General features: G+C 33.7%; 1 protein-coding gene across 1 annotated transcript in view; it reads right to left on the bottom strand.

Moving 5' to 3' along the window:
- Nucleotides 1-12149, bottom strand: part of Sbf2 (SET binding factor 2) — a gene marked incomplete at its 5' end in the record, with an annotated part of 381407 nt that extends 369258 nt beyond the window's left edge. Inside the window, 1 exon segment of the mRNA XM_013511938.1 lies at nt 12064-12149. Coding sequence (XP_013367392.1) covers nt 12064-12149 — 86 coding nt within the window.
- Between the last annotated feature and the right edge of the window lie 382 nt (nt 12150-12531).

Raw genomic sequence — 12531 nt, forward strand, 5'->3', positions numbered from 1 at the left:
CCCCGTACCGGGAATTGAACTCACAACCTTGCGCTTGCCAGGCAGGCACTGTGCAGCTGAGCTAAATCCCCAGCCCAACTGGGCTCAAACTTGAACTTGCAGTGGATAGTCTTCCCTCAGCTTCCCAGAATATGCTACTATACCTGGCTTGGGGGTGGGGGGGGGGGAAATACACTTCTTTTTCTATAATTAGGTTTAATATGGAAATCACAGCATTATTTTGAAAAACAGGCCTTAAATTAATGGCAATAATAGTAATAACAGCTAACATTCATAATGCTACTATGTATCAGGAACAATTCTAAGTGCTTTATGTGTACTAATTCATATGCTACTCACAATGATACTATTAACATTATGACGTAGTTTTCTTTTGGTAGTGTTGGGAATTAAACCCAGGCCCTTTGCACATTAGATACCATTTTTATTTCTTTTAGACTAACGAAAAGAGGCACACAGCCTTAAATAAGCTGCCCAAGGTCAGAAAGCTACTAAGTGGAGAAGCCAGAAATAAAAGTCAAGAAGTCTAATTCTCGAGTCTATGATCTTAATCACTTTATAAAATTTGTCTTTTAAGTATTACACCTTAAATTCATTCAGAGAGCCAAACTGGACAGCACTGAAAGTATTTCTACTTTCTCAGTACTCTACTAAGGTATTGCTGCTCTTTCAGTCATATTACTTTGAGGGTTTTTTTGGTTGTTTTTTTGTTTTTTTCCAGTACCAGGAATCGAACTCATGACCTTGTGCTTGCCAGGCAGGCGCTATGCCTCTGAGCTAAATCCCCAGCACCTAGTCATATTACTTTGAATGTATGAGAAAACTTCTGGTCCTTCAGTGCATTCCACACTCATTTAGCCATCCAACCAAACCCTGTCAATTAAATAAATATCCCATGTCCACTCCTACTGTCACCATCCTGGCCATTCCATTGCCAAAGACTATAGAGCTTTTCAAAAAGCTAATAGCTCATGCTAGCTTTATTACTAAAACATCCAAGTTTTTTTCATACAAACTGCAGATACTTACATCAAAGTTTCAGAAACATAATTACAATAAAACGTTTTACTTTTTCCCATAAAAGTTCATCTTATTATTTTAGTTCATCATTCTAGCCTACAGAGTATTTTCTCTCCCAGATACATGCCAAACACAAATTGGATAAGCAAAACTTTAAAAGGAAATGGAATTTGTAAAAAGAAATCAAGCACATTCCTACTAAAATGGAGAGCCTTTAAGATTTTAGCACTCGAAAGAGAATCTAAAGGAAAGGAGGATAGTTTGACCAAATGATTTTTAATACTTACTACACTTGAGGGTGGGTGTTCTCAGTTCAATTATCATAATCATCAGGGGAGCATAAAACTTCCTTTAATCCATCTTGGTTCCACTGAGTATCCCTATCATAGTTGTGACTGACTTTACCAAATAGGGACAACCAAATAGAAAGAGGCATCAAGAAGCTTAAAAACAGCCCACAGTATAAAATAAATCACAGTGCTCTCTAATCTTTTTTATTTCACGTAACATAAAGGACATGACACAGCATATCATACAAATCACAAGATCTAATTATCTTAACAAATTTATGGCCTAGCCAAGTGTCATGGGACATCACTGAAATTCTACACTCAATATTCACAGTTAATGTATTCTCAGCATTCAAAAACCCTAATTCATCCTGAACCAAAGAGTTACAGGAAGCCTTAGAAAAATGAACACACTTCATATGGATGGTTGGCTTCCCAGCTCACTATACAATACTTTAGGCAGCAAGGACTACCTGCCTTCTGCTCTCCCCCGACTTCCCGGTTTGTTAGGTTTTTTTTTTTTTTTGGTTTGTTTTGATGTACTCACAATCAAACCCCTAGGTAAGCACTCTCCCATACTTTTTTTTTAATTTTTGCGACAGGGTCTTGCTAAATTGCCCAGGTGGAACTTGAACTTCCAATCATCCTGCCTCAGTCTCCTACACATTGAATATAATAGGCACTAAAAAAAACAGTTAAGGTTGAAAGAAATCTTTGGAAGTACTTAACACTGACTAAAACTAGACGACCATTTGATAAGGGTATTGTATTCAAATGACTTAACTAAAAAAGGAAGGTTGGAATTTGATCAGCTAATCTTTTAAGGTTTCTTCTGGACCTTAATCTTCACATTTTCATCATTCCCCCATTAGGATTTTAAATGATGGTCACATTCTATTATAGGAAGGGCTTTTAGAAAAATGTCTATCAAGAGCCATTGACTGCCTAACTTTACAATCAGCTTTTTAACACAAATCCTTGTCAGACAGGGGAAAAAAAGTGAAAGAAAATCATTAAGTATTATGATCTTAAGGAACATATGAACCTTATGTTAACCTTTATGCTTCTATATTTTAAACAATTATATTAACCTAGAAAGTGTATCTATGAGTTATATTAAAAGGATAAATTTTCAAATGCCATATTTCTAATAGTTAAGAGGGAAAAAAATTCCTGGTATTAAAAAATACAGAGAATCATTTTTTTCCTTGAAAGTTTCAAGTTGAAAAGTCTATTACTAGGGGCTGGGGATTTAGCTCAGCGGCAAAGCGCCTGCCTGGCAAGCGCAAGGTTGTGAGTTCGATTCCCGGTACCGGAGAAAAACCAAAAAAAAAAAGTCTATTACTAATTAAGCAACTACTCAGATACAGAAATATATATTTAGGACTATGTAAGACATTTGTATTTGTAGTTACCTTTAATGATAAACTGCACATATGTGACTCTATATTTTCTATTCTTTTCTCTGTCCTTGTATGGAATACAAGTATTTTTGAAAATTTTATACCATATATATAGGTATAGGTCACATATTAAATGTATAATGGCAAGTTTAAGCCAAGAGACTGATGTCTATGGCTTATGAATTTTATGTAATTCCTATTAATGATGTGAACTTTAGTAATTTGATATGGCTAAAGGAAACCAGTTTCAATTTGCCTGATAATAACAATTACGCAAACTACTACAAGTAATTTCAACTAGCTCATCTACTTTCCTTGGATTGTATCCGGCAAACAGCAACAGAAATCTGGCTGCCTTATTTATTTACAAATGAGTAAGCCACATTCTGCCTACTACTGCTTGATTTTTTTACAGTACTTATCACTCATCACATACCATAACTTTACTTATGTATTATAATCAGTGCCAGTTGTTCCCATTAGATATTTAAGTTCTATGAAGACAACGATTTTATCTTGTTCATAGCTATATCTTTAACATCCATCTCAGTTCTTGGTACATACTATATACTCAATAAATGTGTTAAATGAATGAACTCGCATTAAATCACAACTAAGTATTCAAAATAGCTATAAATTTTGAAGTAAAATTCTGGACAAATGAGCAAAGGACAAAATAAAGTTACTATAAGTACTTATAAGACAGTTTGTTGATGATCTTTTTTAAAAAGAAAATCACCAGGAGATATATGGAAATTATTAGTTTCTGGACTCCATTTTTACCACTTTTTCAACTCATAATAACGCTAAAATGACCTGTCTATTTTATTCACAGGCATCACTGCTACTAATGGGCCAGTAGGCTGATCTGTGACATAAAATTACAAGCAATATATAAGTAGAACAATATTAATCCAAGTAAATATTCATGTAAAATTAAGTATTATAGTTTCCAGAAATTTTAAAGAGGACAAAACCAGTCTAAAAGAATCTCTAAGCTGGGCACAATGGCACATACCTACAATTTCAGCACTTGGGAGGCTAAGGCAGGAAGACTGCCACAAATTCAAGGCCAACTTAGGCTACATAGTGAGTTCAAGGTCAGTCTGAATTGCACTGCAAGAGCCTGTCTCAACAAAACAAAACACACACACACACACACAAAATCTCTAGTTAGCCAAGCGTGGTGGCACATGCTTGCAGTTCTAGCATTCTGGGAGGCTGAAGCAGGAGAACAACAAGTTTGAGTCTGGCCTGGGCGGCTTAGTGATTTAGCAAAACCCTGTCTCAGAATAAAATAAACAAACAAACAAAAAAAACATAGCTAAAAGCTAGGGACAAAGGTCAGTGCAAAAGTGCTGGATTCAATCCCTAGTACTGAAAAAACTAAATTCTCTACTTGTAGAATGAGTGAAAGATATTACGTGTAACCAGTTAGCATGTTTCTTCTTCCACCTCTCTCGCTGTGAAAAGGTAAAACATGTAAAACTAGAGTTCAGAGTTCTACCTCATCTTGTTTATCAGAGGTTAGAAATCTTAAGAAAAGTAGTCATTGTCTGGGGAAAGACCACAGTGACCTCAGGTAAGGGAAACCACAATTAATTCACAAATATATAGCATTATTTATCCAAGTTTTAAAGAACATCATTCCTTTTTCCTAAGTACACAGAACTAAACCGGAAAAAAATACTGAAGATTATATTACCCTTGAGAAATCTTTCATTGAATTATGAATCCAATAGTAAAGTCCAACTTTTTCACTAGAGCACAGTGGGTGTCATAATCAAAGTCCCCAGATACAACAGATGTTTCTTGTAAGTAGGTCTATTTTTTTAAGTAGATCTATTTTTGCAAAAATATACAAGCTGCCAACTCCTTAAATCCAAGGATTCATATAATTAGAACCTCTGATTTCAATGTTAAAACACTTTCCTATTAATGTCTTTCTAATGCTATTTAAATTTTCCTAATTAGACACTAAGGCTTATCCTATTAATTTACCAAAAAAAATTAACAGGGAAAAAATTTTTTTAAAAAAATCAGCTTGTCCCATCTAATACTATTTTACTTTAGTTTTAGAAAATCTTCAATAGAGTCAAAAGACTTGTGTCTTATTATCACCTTAGCAACTAATAAGTAGCTATATGACAGTAAGTTGTTGAATCTCTGTAGATTTCAATTTTTAATTTCTAGAATTAATATAGATAAATATAAACACTTAAATTTAACTTTCCTAAAACTATCATTTTTCTCTTTGGTTTTCCAAATATTGACTTTATACAAATACAAATGTTCCTAATTTTTGAAATTATTTCTCTAAATTTCCATATATAGTTCAGATTCCAGACAACAATTGGCCTAACTTAAAGTATCTTTAAGTTACAATTGGCTATTTAAAGAAACCTTACTTCAGACTATTTATACATATATATACATACACACATATATAGTTTTTTTGTTGTTGTTTGTTTGTTTTGGTTTTTTTTTGGTCTTTTTGAGACAGAGTTCCACTATGCAGTTCAGGATGGACTTGAACTCATTTTGTAGCCCCTTGAACTCACACGGATCCTCCTGCCTCAGCCTCCCGAGTGCTGGGATTACAAGCATATGCCACTACACCCAGCTATTTACTTATATTAACCATGTTTTAGGTTATTATATTTAAGATGTCAGAAAGCAGTCCTATAATCTGTCTTCAAAATATAGCTCAGTGTAATGCAAACAGTAAACTATTACTAAACATTAAGTTACACAGAATTACTTCCAAATAAGATATAAGTGTACAATTCCAAGGTATTTCTTGCAGGTAAGGAAGTCTAGTAGTGATACTTTGATATTCCAGTACACAAGGCCATGCCACTGATAAAACTGATTAATAAATTTTTAGTTCTCAAGAAATAAAAAACTTTTCTTCAATAAATATATGCTTAGTTTGTAACCATATAATTCTCTCACCCTGAAATTTTGTATATTCACGACACACAAGTATTACAGACATATAAGTACCACTAGAGGCCACCAAATACTTCACTTTTTAAAACTGACACATTTGCAACTTATCCTTGCCACTTTAAGATATTTTAAGTTAGGCTAGATTATAAAGAAAGGATTAAAAAATAACTACGAAAGCTCCACATTAATCTTGAAAGAACATAAACTCAAAGAAATGTGAGCATAGGGGCTGGGGATTTAGCTCAGCGCCAAAAGCGCCTGCCTGGCAAGTGCAAGGTCGTGAGTTCGGTTCCTGGTACCGGAGAAAAACCAAAAAAAAAAAAAAAAAAAAAAGAAATGTGAGCATATTTCATATAGTCTGAATCAACAAAGAACTTTATTAGACCAAGAATGGAGGAAGAGAGTTAGTAGAAAAATACCTTTTTTGTTTTGTTTTGTATTTTTTGAGAGAGGGTCTTACAATGTCATTCAAACTGGCACTGAATTTACTATGTAGCCCAGGCTGGCCTCAAACTTGCACCAATCCTCCTGCCTCAGCCTCCTAAGTGTTGGGATTACAGGTGTGCACCACCATGCCCAGCAAAAGTAATATTTTTATATACTTTTAAAAATAGATTACATGGCCTAGAGCAGTGGTGGCAAACCTGTGGCACATGTGCCACAGCCAGCTGTTTGTTATCATCGAAAGCTCTAAAAGGTTCCTCATCACTAACCTAGAGAGTTGCTGTTTTCTCTGAAAAGCTGTCGCTTTTGATAAGCAAATTGTATATCTACATGTACCTAGATATACACACATATATAAACACACATCCAGATACAAAAATCCTAGAGTTCAGTATTCTTTCTTCTATATTACAAAGTCTTTCACAAATGGTATAAAGTTTTTAATACCTAAAATTGACTACTTTCTACACCGATCAAAATTTCAATGAAGAAGTCTTATCAAAATCACCTCACAGATTTGAATATACTCAAAATTCTGATCATAGAAGAAGACCTGACATCAGGCAGGAGAGGTAACACTTGGTGTGCCAACTTTAACACTTGGAGAAACTTGGTGCTGCATTCCTAGCTGAACTGCAACTAGCTGTCCCATTTAACCTTATTTCATCTAGTGCCCTCCTCCTCACCTAAGATAAAAAGCGAAATAAAGAACGCAGAGAACAAAAACTACTTCAAAGAACCCTGAAATGTGGGTACAATGAGTATGTGAGATGAGAGTGGATGACAATAAATTATAGCATTATAATTTATTAAAATATTAAGTCACATGATAACAGCCATGTAAGAGAAGTATTATTATCCGAAATACTAAATTAACTTTGATCAAGATTCTTAAATTTCCAGTCCCATATTGTTTCTACCACACCAGGCTTGTAGAGAAATGGACCGTACAAAAGAAGGATCCTTTGGAATACTTTGTAATGAAGAACTAAGATAAAAAAAATTTTTTTAGCCTAGACTTTGGAGACAATAAAAATGAGATCAGTGGACATGGAAGAGCAGAAAAAAAAAGAAATGGAATTTTAAAAGTACAGAATAAGTTATAAGATGATATGATATAAAATTGCATGAGAAATAAATGTTAATATGGTCCCATTAGAGAATGAAAATCATGCTGTTATCAAACAATATGGATCTACAGTGGGTGAAGCCTGTGTTGTTCTCCATCTTCCCCAGGAAGTTCTCCATGGCCTCTGAGCATAAAGTATAGCAGAACCTCAATCAGCAGGACAAGAAAGTCTTGTCTAAAGGTGATTCTAAAATCAACAGAGTGTAGGGGTAAGACTGGTATAATTGAGAATATCAATGCATAGTAAGTAGAATTGAGAGTAACTGAAATTCTAGTATAGGGAAAGCAAACCATTTCAGTGAGCATGGAGGAATGAAAAGGTTATCACAAAGACTGATTATTCTCTTCCTAAGAGATACAGAAAAGGCCTACTAACTCTGATACACCCTCTATATTCTACCAAGTTCCCTGTCATGTAGTATTATTACACCAAAGAGATAACAGTCTGAGAGTGGAAAACAAACGTGACCTATGCACAATCACTACTTTCTAGCTTAAACTTTATTCCCATTTGCTTTGTTATAAACATGACTTTTTAAATCCTCTTTGTATCTTTTGTCTTAAAAATCATGTCTTCACATCAGTAGTAGTATGTCCTCCCACACATCCTTTGTACCAAGATCTGGACCATCTTTAACACTGAACTCATCACCTAGCATCCTACCTCAGCGCCAGGCTTTGGATGGTACCTATAACATTTTTCACAGGTATCTTTGATTTATTTTAAAATCTATTCTCTTATATTCCTCAAACATGGCTGGCTGGCATATTATCCACTATCTTTATTCTAAATAATGACTTATATACACTGGCTTTTTATAGTCACCTATATTAACTTTTATGTTTACCTATTACATTTCATCTTTTTGATAAGTTGACTACTACTCTAAACTGTTAAAAGTCCTCATGAATCCGAATTCTACTGTAAAGTATGTTCACTAGCTTTCTCATCCTCCTTTTATGCATATTTCTCTAAAAAGAGGAAAGAAAATTCCTTGTTACCCATTCTACACTCCACTGCTTCACCAAACACTATTTATATATGGGTCAATGGAATACTAGTATACTATTTGTTATGTTTATCACATTTTAAACAGCTTAAAGAATTAAAGCATTATGTGGTACTTATACTTAATCCTCTGCTGTCAAATAGCATCCTATAATGAAGCTACTTCTCTTTTACATCTGCAGAATGTTGACTACAAGCTTTTTCCCCCTACTTTTCCACAATCTATACTTATAAAAGACTGGGTTCACACTAAAGACAGTAAAATCATTAATAACAAACTTCAAATTTAGAATTCTAAGTTTCTTCCTCTTTTTCAAGCCACAAAATTTACTTATCACATCATATTAGCCTACTTAGAAAATGAGATAAGAAATACCTCAATGCAGTCATATTATGAATATTATATTTTCTGAGTTATGATATAAAAAGATTCACTTCTGAGATGGGCATTTAAAAAGGAGCTAGCACCAAACAACACTATTTTGCTGATGTCTAAGACCTAACCAATACAAACATTTGTTCCTATAATAATAAACAGATTTCTAGCCATAAATGCCTGTGGAAGACAATTCTTTAATTTTCTTTGAAATACTGTCACTAAAATTAACTGCAACTTTATTTATATGACTGTCTGTGGTTTCCATGTATGCCTAAAAAGCACAAGAAAAAGACAGAAATATCCCAGAATCGGAAAAGTAGTCATTATGTTTGGTTTAGCTTATTTTCATATTTTTATTTTTAAAATATAACCAAATTAAAGTTCACCATTTCTAAACAGAAGAAGGCAATTTCTTTATATAAAAATGGAAAGAATAAATTCAGCATCCTCTAAATTAAATTTGAGATTTGATTTATTAGTGAATGAATGCCTAAAACCATTCTTCACAAGTTATAAATTTAGTCTTCAGGTTGAACACATGATGGTTCATTCAGAACTTAAGTGCATCAACTATGTGCTTCCTGGGGGAAAAGAGGTGGCAGTAGAAATAATTTCAATGTACTGTTATGTTCTGATCCATATGTATCCTCAGATAAGGTAAGGAAAGTAGGTCTCTATTCAGTGCTGTCATCTAAATATAACTTGGATGTCCCCCAAGGGTCCATTATGAAGGAAGGCTTAGTCCACAGGGTACCAGTGTTGGGAGGTGACTGGAATTAATCATCACTACCACCAATCATCTAATTTATGGAAGCTCATCATAAACTATCAACATCATACAACTGTTAGGTACTAAGCTTAATTTTAAATACTTGGAAAGGGTATGGCTTTTTTTCTAGTACATCATCAAAAAGGGTCACTACTATCCTGGAATCAACGTACCATTTAGAGACTGAGTCAGATCACTTTCAATTAGGCTAAAATTTGATTATTTCTATCTTTAGTTTTGAAGCTATAGAAATTGCTCAAGATCACACAATATATTACAGTTATTCAAGTTATTGAGGTTTATATACGTAATTACACATCTCTAACACATGCAAGAACAGCACAATAATTTTAAAAGAACAAAAATTAATTTACTCTTTTCAAAAATACACTGATAAGAAATTTATCTTATACTTGACAAAGCACAATAGACACTAAATAATCAGAATTGCTATCAATTATGGAAAAATTTAAAGGAATAAGAAAATTGCACACATAATCCAACAGATCATACATTTTTTAATATTAATCTAGACCACAAATTTTGAACTGATATGCTAAGAATCACCCAACAAGTAATCTAGGAAAGTATTAGGTGAGGGAAAGTTCTGTCTACCTCAATACCTCTATTTTACTAATGTAGCAGTACACTCCTCACCTGTCACATAACACTAACAGCACTTGAACATGGCTGTGTCCATCACACAAAGAAAAAAAAAAAATTTATTAAACAGTAAAATCAATATATGTCTCTCCCTTGCTACTAGAAAAACATTGGAGGCATAGTGTACATCAGTTTCCTTGTCTTTCAAAACAGAAAAGGTCTCCTTTTTCAGTCCTAGCTAAACAATTATGCCAGTTAATTATCTCTCTTTGCTCTAATAATGTCTGTGTTCTTGAAACTTATGAAAGTGATTCACTGTTCATACTGTCAAACTGATATAGTATTATATCCCCTTACACTCTGATGTGAAGGGATGCAGAAATCCAGAAACTTCTAATAAGTCCCTACCACCAAAGCTTTCCCTTTCTGATACCACTGAGGGACACTGAAAATAGTTTAAAAGTTCTTATAACATAAATCCTAATTACCCATACCATAAGGCCAATTACTAGTATGTGAAGATATGTGGGAGAGAAAAGAAAGGAATGTACACAGCTCTCCAAAAAGCCACTTTTCCTTAGATCCTGATATTCCCCATTTATAAGGCCAAAATTCAAGATTTTCCCTCTCAGTGGACCTACAAACTCACAACCTTCTTCACACGGTTAGATTATAACAATCAAATCTAAGTACGTCACAATATGTCTTTTATTCTCAATAAAGCAGATAGGACTGTCATCAGGTAGGAAGAGAAAATTTACAATTTCAACATCAGTTTTATTCCTAATACAAATGATCCATACTAACAAGAGAATAAGTCTTCCTCTGAATAAAAGGCTGAAAGATATTAAACAAACAGCAATAACAATAATAAACAAACATATACTTCATTTGTTGAGTACTTACTACATGAATATATTGTCCTATGCATTTTATGTGCATTAGTTTCCATTTTACCTTTACAACAACCCTATGAGATTAGTACTGCTACTACCCTCATTTTATAGATGAAGACTCTGCTGTTCAAGAAACTTAAGTATTTCTCAAAAGTCATACACCATATAGCTGAGATTTTGACCCAGGCAGTCTGCTCCAAAGCCTGCACTCTGTGACAATATACCAAGTGGTCTTTCAACAAGAACTACTTTGAAGAAAATATGTGTATGTGTACAATATATAAACACAACTATAACCCCCTCTCCCTGTATATTTGGAGAACCAAATTTTAGAGTCACACACCAAAAATGTACTTCAGTGAGCATCTTCCTAGTCCTCCTTTTTACCACAATGGATCTGCCAACAGAAAGACTGGCCTGGATTTCATAAATTACATTCAAGTAATTGAATGTAATCAATTGGCTGATCAAGTGGGGGGGGGCAGTCAAATTGCATCACTGTAATGTTGCAATTCATAGAAATTGCAGCTAAAAAGAGAAAAATTCAGATTTGTGGTGTCAAAATCAAACTTAAACTATGACTGACTGCCATTAAACAAGGCTTTGGTTTTGGGGTTTTTTTTGTGTGTGTGTGTTTGTTTGTTTTTCCTCTGGTACCAGGAATCAAACTCACAATCTTGCGCTTGCCAGGCAGGCGCTGTGCCACTGAGCTAAATCCCCAGCCCCAAGTCTTTGGTTTTTTTGTTTGTTTATTTGTTTATCTATGTTTTCTATTTTATTTTCACTCAAACAATAACCTGTAAATTTTCAACAAAAAATACAATCAATGTTTGTTCAGTGCTATACATTCCCTCAACCTACTTAGGTTAAGATTTTTACTAAAGAATCAGAGGAATTTTTCTGCTTCTGAGTCATAAAAATTCTAAATTTCACCATTAATGTTAGAAGTTTAAATGGGAAAAAGACCAGCACAACAGGTGTTTCAAAATCAATATATTCAAAGGTTATTGTACCTACAGGTCTAGTAGGAAGAAAGAAAATTATTTCTAGTAACACACTGCAGTCAGAGCACCTAATTATTTAACAGGAAATGTAATAGTGTATAAACAGAAATGTAACATAAAAACAAAATATCATTATAAAAGAGCAATAATACAATATCAACTTACCAATTCAATACCTTGTGGAAAAGGTGTATCATCCCAGTCCTTCTGTGGAAATCTCTGGATTATTTTCCCCAGACCTTCTCCTGACCCTGTTAATAAAATCAAATTGTTATAAGATACTAAAAAAAAAAAAATCTTAATACTTATTATACTACTGCTTATTTCTAAATAATTATTGGAATAAATTGATCAGTTAAATACTTTTTTAAGTTTTAAAGGATATAAAAGTATTCACCTTCTAAATACAATACTGAAATAGCAGGCATTTCCTATCCTATAAACTATTAAAAGATTGACTGACACATACTAAGGAAAATAGAAAAGGGCATTAAAATCTGGATCTCTACCACATCATGGGAGTAGTTACCCTCGGCGTCCTAATAAGTAACCTCACTATTCCATACTGAAATTAAAAAAGAGCTTTTCTAAGGAGACTGAGTAATTTTAAATGATAAATGAAATGACATGGTT

The sequence above is a fragment of the Chinchilla lanigera genome, unplaced genomic scaffold (assembly GCF_000276665.1).
Source record: "Chinchilla lanigera isolate Chin_1 unplaced genomic scaffold, ChiLan1.0 scaffold00013, whole genome shotgun sequence".
Lineage (NCBI taxonomy): Eukaryota > Metazoa > Chordata > Mammalia > Rodentia > Chinchillidae > Chinchilla > Chinchilla lanigera.